General features: G+C 44.9%; 1 protein-coding gene across 2 annotated transcripts in view; it reads right to left on the minus strand.

Annotated features, from left to right (window-relative positions):
- Positions 1–19220, minus strand: part of igsf9b (immunoglobulin superfamily, member 9b) — a 29356-nt gene that overhangs the window by 2206 nt on the left and 7930 nt on the right. For both annotated transcript variants that reach the window (XM_074670311.1, XM_074670310.1), the window contains exons 3-19: positions 18925–19131; positions 9440–9586; positions 8136–8287; positions 7833–7950; positions 7386–7527; positions 6298–6443; positions 5985–6127; positions 5747–5887; positions 5537–5653; positions 5291–5441; positions 5068–5179; positions 4787–4962; positions 4463–4701; positions 4234–4318; positions 3979–4149; positions 3786–3822; positions 157–3507 (exon numbers count right to left, since the gene is read on the minus strand). In XM_074670311.1, coding sequence (XP_074526412.1) covers positions 157–3507; positions 3786–3822; positions 3979–4149; positions 4234–4318; positions 4463–4701; positions 4787–4962; positions 5068–5179; positions 5291–5441; positions 5537–5653; positions 5747–5887; positions 5985–6127; positions 6298–6443; positions 7386–7527; positions 7833–7950; positions 8136–8287; positions 9440–9586; positions 18925–19131 — 5635 coding nt within the window. The remainder of the gene's footprint in view (positions 1–156; positions 3508–3785; positions 3823–3978; positions 4150–4233; positions 4319–4462; positions 4702–4786; positions 4963–5067; positions 5180–5290; positions 5442–5536; positions 5654–5746; positions 5888–5984; positions 6128–6297; positions 6444–7385; positions 7528–7832; positions 7951–8135; positions 8288–9439; positions 9587–18924; positions 19132–19220) is intronic.

A 19220-nucleotide genomic window follows, 5' to 3' on the forward strand; every position in this document is an offset into this window, starting at 1 on the left:
CGAGATACACAAAAGAAGTGTCAGGTAACAACAACACCAACAACAAATAAATAAAACAAAAGAAAACTGTTTTCATTTTGGCAATAAATAAATCCTTCTGATGAGAAGACACTCCAGTGTGTTAGTAGTTATGGTCCAGGTGTGGGGGTGTTTCACCTTTTGGCTCTCCTCTCAGGCAGCTCTGTCTCCGCTCTGTGCCGCTCACTCTCCTCGGTGGTTTCTGGGGAGCTGAGCAGCGTGGGGGTGATGGACAGGGACTGTCTGAAAAGACCGGCACTTCCTCTGCCGCTGCTCTGACTGGCATAGCTGGCCCTCCCTCCATCCCTTATCTCTGCCTCCCCTCCCCTCCCCATCATCCTGTCTGACTGTCTGTAGCCCTCCACCTCCCTGGGTGGGAAGGGGGCGTAGTAAGGTGAGGGCCAGCTGATGCCCCTGGGCAGGTAGGACCTTGGGGGGCCCCTCCTGGGGTCCATGGGTCTCATGCTTTCCATTCTGGATCCTGGCCAGGGTTGGTAGTGGGGGACAGGGATGGAGGAGGGTATGGGGACATAGTGGGCAGCCCTCAGGTTGTCCTGATATGAAGGGGACCACCTGGAAGAGTCCGGGAACACAGCAGCTTGTCGTCGTGGATCTGAGGACTCCAGCATGGGGGAGATTGAGGTCTGCCTGGGCGGGTACATAGGCTGAGTGAGGTAGGGAGGACTAGCTAAAGGTCTTTGTGCAGGGTGAAGTCTCTCTAAGCTTCCCATGCTGGGGCGTCTGAAGGGGATGTATTCCCTCCAGGAGGGGCCCGGCCTGGGGAAGGAAGGCGGACTGCGACCCAAACTGTAGGACTTCACCCTGACATCTGGATGTGGGAACTCGTCCCAGTAACATTTCTCAGAAACATAAGTTCTTGGGCTCTCAAAGTGCTCCCACCTCTGTGAGCCTAAGCTGAATGATTTCTTTAGATAGGGACGAGGATGTCCCAGACCTGAGAGGGTCCGACAGGGGCCCATGCTTAAGGACTTTTTCAAAAATGGCACAGGGGCTTGACATATTCTTGAGGCAATGTTATTGGCCCTGCTGCCCTGAGAGGCTTGTCTTTGGGGTTGCTCTGATAAAGACTCACTACTGTCTGCAAAACTCTGTGAGTGTTTGGCTGCTATGTCTGCCATGCCTTTAGCTGCACTGAACAAGGTGTGAGCCGACCTTGTACCCACTCTGGATTCAGGCCGGTCTGTGCTTCTGTCCCCACCTCGGAGTTGTGTTTTCTCATCATAGAGCTGCCTGCAAGTTTTTTCTGGACCAGGGGACAATGCTCGCGTCTCATCTGGAAATCTTACTCTGTTTGAAGAGTCTCTAGCGTCAACGTGAAGCGAGCTCTTAAAGCTTTGTTTTTTACCAGTATAGAAGCTTGTCTCTGCAGCACCTGCTGAGTGGTCCTCTTCAAAGCAGACCCTTCGGTTCAAGTCTACGTCCCTGTTTTCCTGAACATGAACCTCCCAGTTTTTTGGAACTACATCAGGCTTCGCCCCTGGAGATTTTTGTTGCTTTAACTCTGAACTTTCCCTCGCTATATCTGCATCTTCAGCATCTTCACCAGGCTCATCCACGCTCATTTCAATAAATCCTGGAAGGCTCAGATATTCAAGAATTGCACTTGTCTGCAGGGGGGACATTTTGGGAGATGGAGCTGCAGGCTTGGCCCTAAAAGACTCAGACATTCCTGGGACAGAAAACTGAGACTGGTCACTTTCAGCTTCTTCAACTAGAGTCAGTGTTGTAATGGGACTTGGACTATCAGAGAAGAGACATTTGTCACTTCTCCTTGAGCGTGTTCGCACACCCTCTCTCTCTAACTCGGAGTAAAACCCTGAGCTCCTTCTGTCCTCCCTGGAGCGACTGTCTTTTTCTTTGGCCTTTGCACCGACTTCACGATGTTCAAAAGGTAAAGTAGAGTAACTCGATGGACTTGGATCCCGTGCTGCCGTCTGGTCCACCCCTGCAGTTCTTGCTTGCTGATTAAAGGGAACAGAGGCTGAACTAGTTGGTCTCTCGCTGTCAGCTGAAGGACCTCTGGCTGCTGGATCCCAGTGCTGGGCACCTGCATAAGCATATGAATGTCTGTACCTAGTGACACCTTCGTCTTTGTTTTCCCTCAATCCCTGCTCTGTCACAGACTTCCTGCATGAATCCTGATCTCTCTGAGGACTCAGTGACCTGGCTCTCTCTGGGGTCTGCAGACACAGGATTGGGGAGCTTTCTGAGGAGGCATCAGGGGACAGCATGGGGAGGGATGTGTTCTGGGTGACTGGAGAGCGTGATGAATCAACATCAAGAGAGTCCTCTGTGGTTTCTCTGCGTGCGTGATGATGATGATGGGGAGATGTGCTCTCTAGTGGGCTCTGTACTGGAATGAGGCTGGTGATTGACGTGACAGGGCTGATATCCCACTGTATGCGAGAAGCTTGGAGCCGGTCCATGGGGCTGCTGGTGTTCCCAAAGTAGCACGCCCTGCGGTAGTCTGACACCCGACTTGTCTGACCTGAGGGTCTGTGTTTCTGTCTGATGGCGACGTCCTGTGGCTTCCAAATAGGCTCCTCCTCTGGTTTTGATGCCTCTCTGTGAGAGCTTTCTGCCTTACTGGACTGTTGCTCGTCTCTTCCACGTCCTCGACTTCTCTGATCAGCTGTGTAGCTCTCCAGCTCCCGCTCCATTTCCTCCCTCTCCTTTGCCAGCTGGGCGCACTTGTTGATGCTGTCCCTCTCCAGCTCACTGTCAAGTTGTGAGACCAGGGTGCTGTTATTAGTTAGATGACTCTCCATTGCCTGGTAGCCCCTGTCTAGAAGTTTAGTTCTCCTGGGGAACAGGTCTTCAGCATGGGCCTGCATGCGACACCTTCTGAGAGAATCACTGGGTTTTTTCTCGCTGTTGTCGGAGTAAAAGCTGGCTCTCTCCAGCAGGGCCTCTGAGCCTTGTTCGTCGTCAGAGTAAAAACAGCCGTGACGGGAGAGGTTTCTGGCCAGAGCTCGAACTCTTCCAGGAGAGGGAGGCGGTCTACTCAACTCTGGGACATCCACAGTGAGAGGAGAGTCCTTCCTCTCATCCTTCTCAGAGCTCAAAATACTCGACTTTGGAGAGTCTCTTAAAGACGTCCTGTTGCTCCCCAAGCCACCTGTCCCTCCGTTGATCTGCAGGACTTCCTTGTTTAAATTTTTGTTGTTGGAAGGGCTGGTGCTCTCGAGAAGTGGTTGGACAATGAAACGTCCATCTGGGCCTCTAGAGATGGACTCCAGAGCTGTTGGAGAGGGCGCCTGAGACCCCAAGTGGCTCTCAAAGAGCGTGTAATGTGGTGGTGGAGACGAGTTGGACAGGAGCTGTTTGCGTTGGTCATGGTATTCTCCACGGCTGCCTTTGTCAAAGGAGGAGCGGTCTGACTGTGAGGAGGAGTTGGGGAAGAAGGGAAGCGGTGGACACAGCTTCAGCTTTAGGACGCTGTCTGGGCTGCGAGGAGGTGAGCCAGCTCTAAGGTAGACAGAGACAAGACACAAGAGCTGATATAAAACTTACCGGACAAAACATTCTCACTGAAAATGGCAGAAAGTTTAATTTGGTATTCACATTCGAAATGCAGAGGATTTAAAATTCTGTTTTTTAAGTGTTTCATTTCATAAATTTTTTACATGAGAGCGACAGCTGAGAAGCAAAGTTTTCTTTAAAGTGTTTTACTGCAGTCTACTCAAAAACATAAAAATGGCACATTGAACATTTCAGTCTTTTAAAAAGTAGCACAGGACACTTACTCTGTGGAAGAGGTCTTCTGCAGGGCAGCTGGGAGATCTAAGACAAGGTGAGGAGAGGATAAAATTATCAAAAAGTTTATGTTCAAACTTGACTCCAACCAGGTGTAGAAGGACAATAAATTTCAAAATTAACTGTTAGAAATTAAAGAAATGGTTCTGAAAAAGTTTCTCTTTTCTTTATCTGATGTTTGACCTTGTCTCCTCTTTCTGCGCCGGCGTCGTCTCCTCTGGCTCATGTAGCACGCTGTAATCAATGACAGGACGATGGCCACAAACAGGAAGCACACTCCTGCTAACACACCAGCCAACAGGGGCTCAGGGATGAACTCCAAGAAACCTGGGCGCACTGGGTACACCTCCATACCTGTGAATACATCAGAGTCAATAAGGGACAAAAACTCTTGCTAATGTTAACCGTCTGTGACTGATTTCAAACAGAGCAGCTTACCTATGGTGGACACATTGACAGACTCACTGGGTTCACTGAGTATTTTATTACTTCGAGACATCAGCCTCAGATCATAACTGGAGTCCTGAGAGAAAGAGAGGGAGATCAGTACAAACACTCTGTAATGAAAGCCCCATCCTCAAACTTCTCCTTTTTTACGTATCAACATGGGCATGAGCTGCAAACTCAATGTTTGATATTTTCAGTGTCCTTGTAAAATGATCTTCACCCTCAGCAGTCCTTGGACCAGCAGTTCACTCTGATTGGCGCTGATGTTGCTGCTGAGGATGACCCAGTGGCCCTGATCTCTGCGAGCATGCAGCACATAGCCACTCAGAGGAGAGGAGGGAGCCTCAGGGGGAGACCACTGGAGGAGAACACCTCGCTCTGTCCGGTTGGCTGACAGAAGAAAAGGAGGCTCCAGGTTCGGAAGACTGGTGACAACTGGAGGTTCATCTGTTGGCACAGCTGAAAGGATGAGCAATATTAGCTCATGAAATGCTGAATTACAACAAAAGAGGGTAAAAGGTTGGAAAAAGATGCACCAACCAACCTAGTGTTCGCACTGTAACAATTTCACTAAAAGGTCCAGATCCAAGTTTATTCTGAGGAAGGACACTGAACTGATACCCAGTGCCAGCAAGCAGTCCAGTCACCAGCAGGTAGTTTTTAGATGTTGGCACAGGCAGAGACGCCCATTCATGCTTTCCTCTAGAGGCCTGCTTGACCCTAGAGAAACGAAACAAAACAACAAATAAAGACAGAGTATAAAGATTCAGATGTTTATTTGATGTTAAAACTGTGTTATGTACAGTTGACAGTGGGAGTACTAACCATACGGTAAACTTCTGGGTGTATCCACCATCAAAACCAGGCACCCAGGACACATTAGCTTGGTTCATCTCTGTGGTGACAGAAACTGAAGCCACAACATGAGGGCTGGTACCTGAGGGAGAAAAAAACACCTCTGTCAGTGTAAACTGTGGACACGACACATGAATACATCCTCTCAAAGTGACACATTTTATCAAAGCAGGAATGTCATCTGGCTTCTCACCCAGCACCATGACCACAGTGCCAGCGCTGACAGTCGCCACACGATTAGTGGCCAAACACTCCCAGCCGCCCTGGTGGTCTTTGCTGAGAGGCTGCAGCAGGAGAGAGCCGTTAGCTAACACAGTGTACGGGGAGCGAGGAGTGGAGCCGATCTGTGAGGAAGGACAGGACGGGGTTAAAACGGGTTAAAACACAGGATTATAACAAACGGGATTCTGTGTCTGTCGGAGTGAAGAATCTCACACACCTTGCTCCATGTTATGTTTGGAGCAGGGTCTCCAATGGCTTCACAGGGGACGATCAACTCTCTGCCCACCTCCTGGAGATACTCAGGTCGAGGGAGCACTTTGAATGATGGCGGATCCTGAGGAAGAGAGGAAGCATTTTCATTTTTGCATGTGTAAACGTAATTTAACTGAAACCAGAGATGTCAATAAAGAAAGGATTCAAGCCATACCTGCAGAATGACCTTGGTGGGCTCAGACTTCCCCATGGTGCCATAACTGTTGTAGGGTGTACATGTGTACAAGCCAACTGCATTATCATTGGCTGTTGTTATGAAAACTGAGCCCTCAGAGTTCACCATCCAACCTGGGAACTGAACGGTTGGAAAGGAGCAATGTGATCCAGGGAATCTGTGATTTTTTTTTAAATATTTATTTCAGTGTTGGTCACTGAGTTTCTTTGTTACTTACATTGTCAAGATTCAAATCGTTCCCGTCTTTGGTCCAGTTGACATACAGCACAGGAGGATCAGCCTGGACAGGACAGACAATGACACCCTCCATACCTGAGGGCAGGTATGTTTCCCGGGACATTCGGCCAACACGAGCAGGATCTGAGACCAAGAGGGAAAGAAAATGATCATAAGTTACAGAGGATGTTCTTGACCAGGGCAGTCAGGGAAAAGATCAGACTCCCTGCAACCCAGACCGGTTAAAGATGTGAAACTCATAATGGATGTGTGGCTCCCTCAGATACAGGTGTCACAGTACACTAAACCCTTACGTTTGACTTTCAGATGTGCAGAGGCTGAGGGCGGGGTCAGTAACCCATTAGTCGGGATGCAGGTGTAGTTGCCAGCATCCTCTGGGATGAGATTAGGGATCAGAAGAGTTCCATCCACCAAAACCTTCACTCTGGACTTCAGGGATCTAAACCCAAAAGAAGACCAGGATAATTAAAAAAAGGGTCAAAATCACATGTAAATATTTTTACTTGAACATTGTGGAAAGTTTGGAAAACAGTGCTTTGGAAATATCGCGGTAATCTGCGCAGTAATCTCCTTTGTCCGTGACAACATGATATAATGGCCTTACAAATAATCTCATTGGACTTGATTGTATTAGCAGTGTGGTTTGGACAAACGCCCCAATGATCCATTGTGTATATTCACAGGCTTCCTTTAAACAACCCATTTGTTTCAGGAATACTGTGTTAAGTGTGGTACGAAGAAACCCTAACCAGTTGTTCTGAATAATCCAAAGTCTTGAAATCTGTTCGGACAAAAAGTAGATTTTAAACTTGAAAATACCGCGGCTTATTTAAAATGATGTTTTCAACACTGGTAGAATCTATTTTTTAATGAGATAATTGTGCCAAACATCAAATTTAGATTTGTTACACAGCAATGCGATGTAGTGCACATTCCTTTCACTGAATATTTTTTGCATCTTTAGAATATTCCATCAGTTTTGAATACATGGCTACCATCTTGCTGATTATACTCCAGGATTATCTTAGAAAAATTAGACTTACAATATGTTCACCATACACATGCAATGATCCTGTGCCCTATTTTCTGCTCAAATCATAACCATTGGACATGAAAACTAGAGCTGATCAACTCAGACTCCCTATAGTCCCCATTTACTCATTAATGCTGGTATTAGACTGCCATATCAGTAATGATACTTTGCTAACATCAGACATACTTTAACCCTGAATACTGCCATTGTTTCTGCAGAAAAGCTTTTCTTGCCACTGACTGTTGCTTGGTGCTTTCTTGTGGTGTACTGATATACATCTGTGTAAATAAAACAAGAAAAGAGTATTACTCATGTTAACTGAGCATCTTGAGTTTGACTTCTACTCACTCAATATGGTAAACATTCTGTCCTTGTTTCAACCACTCATAGGTGAGGTTTGAGGGGTAGGCATCTGCTTGGCACTGCAGAACTGCATCCTGGGACATGTTGAGAGTGGTGTCCTCTGGGGAGATGATGATGATTGGAGGTCCTTTTGAAGAAAACAAACAACCCTGATGTTAAAACGGAGTTTATGGAAAGATGCATTTAATCAAAACCTGGATGACAGAAATTAGTTTTGATTGCAGGGGACCATGAATCAATGCAGTAGCAGGGACTGGACTGTAGGTGGCAGTGTAGACTCTGTTGCAATGGCTTGTAATCCTGACAAACATAGGTAGTAGATTTAAAAGCATTACCTCAGTTTCTGTTCACAGACACAGTCAGAGCACATCCTTAAACATGAGAAAAGCTGAGGGCCTGACTCTCATTGATGACTGACAGTCCAACACTGACCTTTGACCTGCAGCTGTGTAGTGTGGGTCAGGTTCCCCTCCGAGTTGGACACGTGACATGTGTACACTCCTGAAATATTTCTTGTGACGGAGGCCAAAGACAAGGTACCATTGAGCACCTTTGAAAGGGGGCAAAGGTAAAGAGGATCAAAGAGAGGAAAGTCAGAGGGTTTGAGCTTCAGTGGAAAGAACAACAAAGCAGTTTGCTTCAAAGGAACATCAAAGGTAAAACTCCAACAGAAAAACGCTAATTATAAAGTATTTAATCAAGACACTGCAAATGCCATCTGTTAATCCATCTCACTTTTATTTTTTCATGTTTCTCTATTCGGCTCTCGTCTTTGTGCCAGACAACAGTTGGACGAGGGTTGCCATGAGCTCCACAGCTGAGAGTCAGAGAGTCTCCGAGCAAAACCTCCACGAACGTTGGAGGTCTCTTGATGAAAACAGGTGGAGCTAAAATGAAAGAACAGATTAAAAACATATAATTAAACAAGTGTGAGGGACACAGATGACAATCAAAGCTCTAAAGTGACTTCTGCACAAATGTAGAAATCAAAAGCATGACAATAAACTGTAAGTGTGCTACAGGTACAGGCGTGAGAAGTAAGCACTCTGTGGTCCTGTGTGCTGTCTTCAAATCCATCTGGTGGAGTTGGGCTTTTGCCAGGGTTTCAGTGACGGCAGCAGTGTTGCGTGCATGTTTACATGTCACAGATGATGTCACTGTTGCACAGGCACAACATCCAAGTGCAAAGGTCAAACGCACGTCGCTTTTTCGTTAACTCTATCAGTCTCTATGAGATTTGTGAAATTTTAGAGGTATCATTGACACACTCAGTGGCTCCAAGTGCAACACAGTAACTGGGTAACAACTGAACATCAGAAAATTAAAATAATATCTGAAATAATGTGATGGGCTGTGTATCTGTTGGTTTAACACGATTTCTGCACTGCCACATTCCTGTTTTCTCCTCCTTATGGGATTATCGGAGCTGAAATTACATGCACTCACAGGAAACAGAGGGGCTTTGGGTAGCATATGTCGTCATTGACAAAGTACAAGACTCATTGTCGTGAATGGTTTTGGATTACTACACATGCTCTGATGTAACACACATTCATGTGATATTACATGAGTGCATTGATGTAATACTATTGTGTACAAAAAAGATGTCTGGACTTCATCTGCAACTTGATGCTGCACATGTAGGTCTGTCATTCACTGCAGTATAAACCTATCAGATCCATCCTTCACACTGTTAAAGAAGCTTTGCTTTGGCACAACAAACACTTGGAAGGTAGTGGGTTAAAAACACAAAGATTTACCTCAAAGTTTAGCACATATACACTCCTCTGCTTGTGTTGTTCTAAAATAAAGTTCTATGTTGACTCCAGCTCGCAGCAGGATGACAAGATGTGATGTGTTCACAGAATGTCAGACTAAATGCTCTGATATGCTGCCTGAACACACAGAAAATTTCATCCTGCCAGGCCATCAGAGACCCAGCCAGGCTCCATGCTGAGGCTGGACTAAACATGGATAGTGCCAGAGACAAGCCACTAAAGGAGTGGCTCCCAAGTCCCCAAACCCCTGCAGTGCTGCACCTGTGATGGAGAGGAAGGTCCATGTGCCGTTCCGAAAGTCGTCTTTTTTGCTGTCCAGAAACAGGATGCGGCATTCGAACCAGCCCTCGTCTTCCAGGGTCAGCCGCTCCACCAGCAGAGAGGCACCCCGGGTCAGAGACACGCGGCCTGTGGGAGGAGGAGGTGGAGGAGCAGGATGGGAGATGATGGGAGGGTAAAGAGGAAGGGGTGAGAGACAGAGAGAAAGGGTGTGAGCACATGCACACAAACAGCCAGACAGGCAGAGTCAGCATATGCGGGATGAAGGCTTAGAGGGCACAGGCATCCAGTGTCACAAAGGCCAGAGTCAAAGTCATAGTCTTTATGTTAGCAGACAATGCATTCCTCGCAAATAACAACCAATTATCAGTTATCATTATGTGTGCCAGTCAATACGACCATTCAATCACCCTCCAAAAAAATCAATAAATGTACCACCTGACATTAAAAACATGAGCGTGAGGTACTTCTGTGGTGTCACGTTTTTTTCCACTAATATTGTAATTTTACCCCTGCCAAGGAGGTTGTGTTTTTGTGAGAGTTTGTCTGTCTGGGAAAAATATAACTCAAAAAAGAAATTTATATTTGATACACAGCAATGATGAAATTTTCAGGAAATGTTAAAAATGGGATCAGGAAGAAGTGATTAAATTTTGGAGGTGATCTGGATCACTGTCTGGATCCAGGACTTTTTTAAAGGATTCTTTATCATTGTGAGATAGGGCCGTTTTCACCATATGTGTATATAACTCCACCATAAATGGTCGGATTGCTTTGCAAATCAATACAAGACAAGATCACCATAATTTCTGAAAAATGTAAAAGTACGATCCAGATCCTGGCAATATTCTGGATACTAACATCCAGAATATAAAATCTACTGGGTCATCATGATTTTCAACACTGTCAGGTAACAAATTATGGTACAAAACTGCAACTAACACCAAATTGTAGCAGACAGTCTGCTGAAAGGGAGTATAACATTAAAGTAGGACTAAAGTGTTGCGTGACAATCACAATATGCTTGGCGGAGGTCTCTCTGAGTGCTTTTCTAGCTTTCACTGCACTGGTTTCAGGTGGGTACTCAGTGTCTACTAATGCATCATTCAGGAAAAAAAAATACTCCTTTAAAATTTTTGATCAATTTTCGTAAAACAGAGGAGGAGGGAGACAAATGATGGTGCTCAGAGGAAGAAAAGTCATAGCACCAAGTTAGAGTGCAAACACATGAATCATTCGAGCAATGACAGCAAAGATTTGCAAGATTACAGATAAAGATGACGTCCTGTCATTTAGGGTTTTGGGTGGTGGTGGAGTGCAGGGCGAGGATGAGCGTGCCAGAAACACTCAGAAGCAGCTTCATTTTAACACTAGAACAAAGTGTTTGAATCTGTTTCCTTTTAGAGATTTTGCCTTCAGAGGGAATCCCAAAACAGACGCATAATATTTCAGTGAGTGACACCAGTCTGAGATAAACAATGTAGAACATGGCAGATGCACACTCTGAAATTGTGTGAACACCCTCAAAAGACACAGATGGATCCATGTGTGAGCATACACACCCATCTATACCAGCTCCCTCTGCTCCGCTCTGTACTTCTTACAACTCCTTGTCAGGCTTTGAAACTTGATCTGCCGGTTGCCTGGTGACTGCAGCCTGGTTTTCAGGGTACTGAAGTTACCCTTCCCCACCCACCACCCACCCCTCCCTCCTTTTATTCTGTCTCTCAATGAACTCTTTTTTCCCCCCTTCAATCTCAGGGCTTTAAACGACAGGAGGATGCGTGCAGGGGGGAGAAACACACACGTTGCTCACAGAGGGCCTGGTAGTTTGAAAGTAAACAGGGGAATGTGGAGAAATTTCCGGCATTCTGCTGCACTTATCCTCGGCTAACGAGGTGTTGAGATGAAATGGTATCTGTCTGTTAAATTCAGTTTTCAGTGCATAAAAATAAACCGCTCTCTGTAGAACACATGAACACCTCGACCTTCCAGCAAAGTTTGTTGACTCCCATATTTTTTAGCTTTATATCTTACATTTTCCATATCTGAAAACATAATTCATCACTGTTGTTTATTTCAGTTTATTCATTGCAAAGCCCGCTTTTAAAAGGTCATACAGTTGTGAGGATGTGGCTAGAGTCTGGAGGAAACTGTAATCATACCAACACACTGAAAAAACATACAGCACTTAGAGTTTTGGAGCAAGTCTGTTCATAGTTGGAAATCTAAGAGGAGTGATGGAGACTGGAGAAGAAGCAGTGAGGTAAAGTTATAAAAGCTTTGGTCTACCACAGAGGAATCTAAAAAATGAGAGCCGCCATTAAGTAAACATTAACAGAACATGGTATGAGATATGGAGGGGTTTAGGGATTGATAAGTGGAAAGAAAATGTCACAGATAAGCCAGAACAACTCAGACAGGTGGGTCGCTGATATATGTAATACCGTTCACCTTGTTTTGATTCATTGTTGGTGGAAATGTTTAGTTTAATATGAGTCCTAACAGCAAAATAAACACAAGGCCCTCATGAAAGAAGGGGGATAGAGAATCTGAAAATCAAATTAAGTGAAAACACAACATCAGAGAGTTTACTGAAATGTAATGACACAAGATGAGGGGTTTTTCCTGCTGATCCAAGTGTTTATCAGAGTGACCGAGCAACATGTGCAGCTAAAAACTAAGCTCGGCAGTATACTAGCTGCTCCCAACAACCTGTCTGTGTGTGAATTGTTTTCACCTCAGGCAAGGTTCAAGTCTCCTCCACACAGACAGAAGTTGAAGAGGTCATCTGAGATGTCAAAGTCATAAAAAAAAAGTTAGGTGCTAAAATTTAAGGATGAATGTGGAAACGACTTTGGGACTTCATGTTCAGAGAATAACTTCTCTAAATGTCATATATTAGGAGGAGGGTTGCCAGAACGCCAGAGTAACTTCATGTAATCTGTATCAAATGTCAGGATGCTGTTGATGAAGTAACGGACATTAAAGGCTGCAACATCTGAGACAAGAAGAACATCACTGTTTGTACTGAAGTGGGTTTTGTGATCTTCTGAAATGCAAAATCACTGTCTGTTGTGTTTTTGTTGGAATTTATCAATAATTATAACGTCTAAGATAATTTCCTACTGAAGAGTTAGATTTCCTTTTATTCACCACATGAAACATCACCCTACAGTAAAACTGTTAAATTTTTAAGGAGGCAGTTTCTACAGACAAATTTTAAACTGTAAGTATTTTCAACAGAAGACATGATAATTTTAAACCAATAAAATCATTTTTCAGTCATTATTAAGGAGCCTCTTCAGGATGGGACTCTCTTTGCATTGGTCTCCTGGCCTAAAAATAAACAGATCACAGTTTCTGCTCATTGACCAGCAGGTGCACAGATGTATTGTGCAGTTATGTGTTTTTTTCTGTTTGTTTTTTTAGATTTACTTTATTAAAGAATATGATTTATTTATCCTGACTGGAGTGTTAAGATATAGAATTTCTGTCTTGTAGCATGAAAGTTTCTCCACCATGTGTTTGTTTCTCTGGTACTTTGTTTGCTCAGATAAACTGCAGCTGTCACACTTCTTTGTTCATGATCACTAAAAAATACATAGAATGTACGAACTGTCCTCGCCTAACCTTTAAGTTTCTTTCTCAGCAGACAAACTGCAAATAAGAGCAGAGAGTTACTGCATGTCCTGCAACCCTGAAGTAACAATACGAAGAGAAACACAATATCCTTACCATTCACACAGCTCTACCTCCAGACAGCAGTGTCTGGAGCTCAGCCTGAAAGCTATGAAATTCATTGGACTCTATGCATGGCCTAAAGGCAGGGTGAAACACAGACTGAGAGTAAAGACAAGCAACAATAGCTAACAATTAACCCTGCATTCCTGACTGGGCCTGTTGCTGTGCTTAATAGTCAGGTTTAATGTTTGACTGACCTCCCGAAAGACAGACCAGCAATTGACGGGCGGTGTTCACTTGAGAGGCACCATAAAATAAATGAACGCCTCTCATTTCAGTCTGCATCTGTCAAACAACTGGGCAGGGTTAGTAATGGAGGGAGGAAATGTGCAGGGAGATGATAACAGGTGTGTGGATAACTTCAGGCCTTTTCTTTTTATCTCCCAATGAGGGATCCTCCCTGAGCTGCACGTTTCCTCTATAACCTTCTCTTATCTGACATGGAGTGAACTGCCCACTGCAGACCATAAGGAAAAAACCTCTGATGTGTAAAATCACACAAACCCTCTTTGACACACACCTAATCCTCTGATGGAAAAGTATAACAGGGTATTTAAAGAGCACTGTGGCTAATAACACCTCTTGTCAAATCCTGTAATATGACTGAGGAGAACCCTCACACTGGCCATGTGCACAGGTCTCGTGGCCTCAGAAGCACGTGGGTGCGTCTACATGTTGATTTTCAAAAATTTGGTGAATGTCCCGCCCCCAGGGGAATTCTGGTTTCGCTGTCCAACACTTAACCCTTTCCCGCAACCTCCCCTCTTGTCCGTCACTACAAAGAGACGGCAGCCCCCCACTCTTCATTCTCTCAGGTTACCATAGTGATACGACCAAGAAAATCCCAGGCTGTAGGTTCAGATTTGAATTCAGTTGCTGTAGAAACCTGGCGGGGCCAAATGTAGGGTGAGGAAGGGGAGAGGGTGCAGAAGGGGGGTGGGTTTCTACTGTCAAGATTTGAAAAATTACAAGAGGGGAAAACATGTTGAGATAGAAAAAAGAAAACCCTGTCACATCCAGCAGCACAAGAGGCAAAAGAAATGAATGAGACACCGCAAAGAAGGGCTGATTTCCTTTCAGTCCTCAGACGAACAAAAGGCTGACGCTGTGTGACAAATGTTGCTTTATTCAAATTTGAATGTTGCATCTTTGGACTTGAACTGGAATCTTAAATGGGACTCGGCAGGTGCTCTGCCCTCAAGATGTTGACAAAAATTGTTGTTGTTCTCTGTGATGCATAGTTAAAAAGCAGAAATGTTGCAATGACTGAACACAAGACATGGAAATGGATCAACAGTGTTATCATTAAAAAACATTTTTGCTTTTCAACTGGGAAACTCCTCAAAGGAGAACTCAGCCAGAGGTTACGGGGAGGTTACTTGAATTGTGTGCATTGATAATCCTCTGAAAACCAATGAGAGCTTGACCTTTCTGGCCTTTGTGCTCCGAAACTCCCCGGCAGACACATTTATCACTCCCCCTGGTTCTACATTAGCACAACGCTCACAAGTCTTCCTCAAGAGACAAACATCATTAGACTCTTTGGTGGACAGGGAGGATGGCTGAAACAATAGCTGCTGCTCCTCTCTCGTGTCCTCCCCACCCCCTCCTCCTCACTGTTTTTCCTCGAGCAGCTATCACATGACGGCCTCTAGGCCATCTTAAAGTGAGCCCTTGTTTCCAACAGGTTGGACCGCAGTGCAGCCAAGGGTAATAAATGGAAACGCTAATCCATGGGTGCTGTGTGAACCTCTAAGACGCAACCTCTTCATATTAGCTGGAGTCAGGCTCTTGCCCAGTGGGTGGCAGGTTAGGAATAACTCAGCTCTCAGAGCTGCTGGCCAGGAGCCGGCCTTGTCTCACGGTTTCTGATCTCCTATTCTTTTTTTACAGACAAGATTGATTAAGGTTTTCTGAAAGGGAAACAACTTTTTGTGAGCTGGGAATAGTTCTGTACATTGTTTTTCTCTTTTATTCTACATTTACATATTCTTATTGTAACTTTGTTTGCACCATACACAGCCTGTTTGCTACTGTAATTCTGTTAAATTCCCATTGTGAGATAAATAAAGGAGCATCATATCTTATCCTATCTTTCATGCGTTTTATCAAGAGTTATTTATCATTTTGCCCACATTCAACACTATATGATACAGCTTTCTTCTTATAATGCCGTTATATCTGATTTTAGTCAATAAAGGTCTCAGACAGACCTTTTCCTATTCACAAGGAATGAAATGAACATCTGATTTTTGCTTTAAAGGTTCCCATTACTTCTTACTGACATAGCAGTACCAGTGTGACGCATTGTGGACAACATGTGATACAATAGCAGGGGGAACTACGGAGGAAGACAGATTATTCTGTTTGCAGAAGCATCAGCACTGCTTTTCTTTGTCCATCCGTATGTGCATAAGAGAGTCGGGGCAGAGGTGCATTGTGGGATGTGTTTTGATTTGAATACAATCATAAGTCTGGGCCCGGCCCCCTAGCTCTGACAGCTCACCCCTCCCACTCCCCTAAATTTCTCTCTTCAATCCTCCTGTCTCCCTAATCAGTTTAACCCTCTTATGAATAGCTCTTTGTCGTGGAATAGATTACAGTTAACTCTGTCCCTCTCGCTCTGTCCGGCTCAGTTAACCCCTGAACCAGAAAGCGCACCCAGCTCACATGTAAGTTTCACTACACCACAGGAAAAAGCTCTGGTACATGATCACAGAGAGGGGTGTTAATATTGATATTCTTTTAGTATGGAGTTGAGCCAAGTTAAATAATTGAAGTGTTTCCAGCACAGATCCTCAACTTTGTTTGCTGTTCAGACAGAGATAGCACTGATGTTAATAATTGTTGGTTCCTTTAAATTGATTTGAGTTCCCTCACTAGAGAAACCAACAGGGGGAATGCCTTGTGGTGCCTGGAAGAATAATCCTCATCATTAGCAAAGATCAAGGTTGCTAAACTGATCAAAATACGACTGGCGATGTTGATACAACACGAAACCCAGCTCAGCTTATGTTTAATTAATCCCACAGCAGCAGATATGTGCATCTACAAAGGAAACAACTGGACCTTTCCACAGCAGAACAGGCAAAGGGCTGACGTGATCTCATGCAAGATCACGCATATTAGGTGACATATTTTATAATGGCCTTATTGCTTTGAGCCAGCAAACATGACATTCCTAAGTTTCAGCAGCCATCTTTTCGTCTTTCATTGTGTCATTGTTTGCCACAAATCATCCAGGTCTAGTTATGGTGGAAAAACTGGTTGGTAAAGGGGATCAGTTTCCCCTTTGAGCTGGCTATTTTCTGCTTTTGGAGTCATCAAATAGAGGTGTGTTTGCCGAAGCTTACTCGTTCAATATTAAGTTCCTACAAAGTCTACAAATGGTAAGGTTATAAAGTTCAGGTTTGTGCAGATGTGTGTATGTGTCTCGTGCATGTGTGTGACAAAAGTGAAACCTTAACTTCTCTAGTGCTCAGAGGTCACACTGCGAGCGTGATGGAGGCCTGCTGGGATCGGGGGGTTTGCCCATTGTGGCTCTAACCTCAGGTCGGAGTCCCCTGCTCACAGTCTCTACTGATTTACTTCAGCACACTGGAGTCATTTGATCTGTCTCTGCAACAGTAAACCATCCTGACACCATAAGACTTGAACGTATTGTCTCAACAAATACACCTCAAACAGACTATGAGAGTGTGTCAGTCAGAGTTTATTCGGCTGTTTCCTCTTTGTTGTGAGTCGACTAATGTTCGGCCCTGCAGGGCACGCTTGGTGTGAAACAGAGAGGAAGGGGGATGAGGGGCACTAATACCTTCCTGATTCTCTTTAAGCAGACGAGAGAAGCTCTCTGAGACCCAGACAGGCTGGTGTCTAAGGGGGTCGACAGAAGGACGCTCTGTGACCATGACGCTCCTGAAATACAGAGCGCAATCTCAAATACACCTGATATCGTATCAAAAAATGTTGGTTTAATGGATGACTGAAATAGTCATCCGAGATATGGCTTACTTTGATTCTTTCATCTCAGCTTCTATAAATGGAAGACAGCATCAGTGAGTTTGAGACAAAGCAGCAGACCAAGGACAGGCAGCATCTGGGAATGCATTTTATGTTTTATTTTAGCCTACTTTAATGTGCAGCATTTGAAGTAGGATGAGTCCACCAAAGGAAGGACAGGAAAACACTTTGATTTAATAATGCGGATTGAAGTCTGACAGATCACTTAGCTTTATTAGAGGCAGGCTTTCTGCTGCGAACCCACCCAGGCCCTAAACAACAGCACAGATCTCATCACTGTTCCCTAGCTCCTGATATCAGGCAAGCCAGGACAAAGATCAGGAAATGCTCTCCACTTCACTGTCTTGTGGTTAAACCTGAAATCCCCCGACATTTAATTTGAGGGCAGAATACATTAGACCTACAGCACTGACACGCTTCACATGCAGCCATCTGCCTCCAGTGGGAGGGGAGATATGAGGATCTGAGGCAGACAGGGGTAAAGCCCACACCAGACCAGTACGCACAAGGGTTGGAGATGGCAAAATATTAGAACCACCACAACAGTCTTCTGCTCCATGTTTTTACTCTCTGCGATGTTGTTTACTTCATTATGACTGCTTGTGCATCAGATGACTGCCTCGAAACAATGAGATGGTTTACGGTCGACAAGAGGGTTAACATGCCAAACACATGTAGCACAATCATCTGGCAGAGGCAGTTTGTTCAGCACTAGTACACCACAAATGTGGTTCCTGAGTTGACTTGGTGCTAAAAAACATGTTTTTACACCAGTGGCTCTTAAGCGCCTGTTAAAATGAAGTGCTAATGCGACAAACGTAGGGGGGCTTTTACTTTTCCCTGCTCATTTCACTGACCTAGTTGGGACAGTATGGGATTTTGGGTGTCCTAGTAGTCCTGTTAGCTTTGGCAAAGCAAAGGGAGGTTGTGATACCCCTCTTTGTCTTTTGTCCTCTGCTAGACAATGATGGGATTATAGGGCTCCAGCAAGAAAACTCCCATTATTCCCAATGCTTCATCCATGCTCCTTCTAGCACAACAATCTCCCCTTACTGGGTCACCCCTCAGCATACTAATAAAACACTGTCATCAGACCAACAAGCCCCCCACCCACCTACACTCCTAATCCCTTGATGCACAGCGTTACTGGTACCCCCCTTCTTATAGCCCTGCTACCCCAACCCCCTTTAACTGGCTCCATTAAAAGACATCCATACTCGCCCTTCCCCTTCTGCTTACACCGCAGCTTCAGTCTGGAAACTCACAGACTGAACAGCAGCAGTAATTACAGGGGTTGGGGTTTGGATGGATTACCTATTTGGCATATCGTTTCAACCAAACTTCCCCTCCCCAAGTCTTCATAAATACAGGTGTAACCTCTTTACGCCTACCTTTGCCCACACACGACAGATACATGTAACTTGTGGTAAAAGAGAAATGTTGCCACATATACACCTCCTCTAGCCTTCCTAAAACCCACTGAACCATAATTAGAGAAATCTGTCAACTCGTGGTCAGTCTCTTGAAGACTTTCAGAAACAAACTGCCATTATCGTCACTCCACGGTCTACTGAGAGATGCTTTTAAAGCCACTGGAAAAGATTTCCTCAGTTTCAAGGAAAAGGACCTACAGCAAAGTAGAAATGAGCCTTTCAGATTTCTGTTGAGAGGGCTTTGATTGAACACATCTGTAGAACTCTTACCCTTGTAGTTTGGGTGAACACGGGGAGCATACACTCCGAATTTGATGAGGATGGGAACATTGAAGCCGAGGCGCACCCACTCCACCACATGCAGAGGAAAGAGGTTTGGGGTGGTGGCTTCTTTGGCTGTGGGAGTGAGACTGCAGCCTAGCTCTGCAGAGCCCCCCTCTCTTGCTCGAACCAATGATGCCCCGCCTTGAGACACACCTGCAAAGACAACAACATACCACCAAGATAAAGCACAGGATTGGCTTTGGACATTTGCAGATAGCACTGAAAGGCTATAAAGAGCAAAA

This window comes from Halichoeres trimaculatus, unplaced genomic scaffold (assembly GCF_033239565.1).
Source record: "Halichoeres trimaculatus isolate MK-OKI-2021-1 unplaced genomic scaffold, fHalTri1.1 fHalTri1_scaffold_5, whole genome shotgun sequence".
NCBI lineage: Eukaryota > Metazoa > Chordata > Actinopteri > Labriformes > Labridae > Halichoeres > Halichoeres trimaculatus.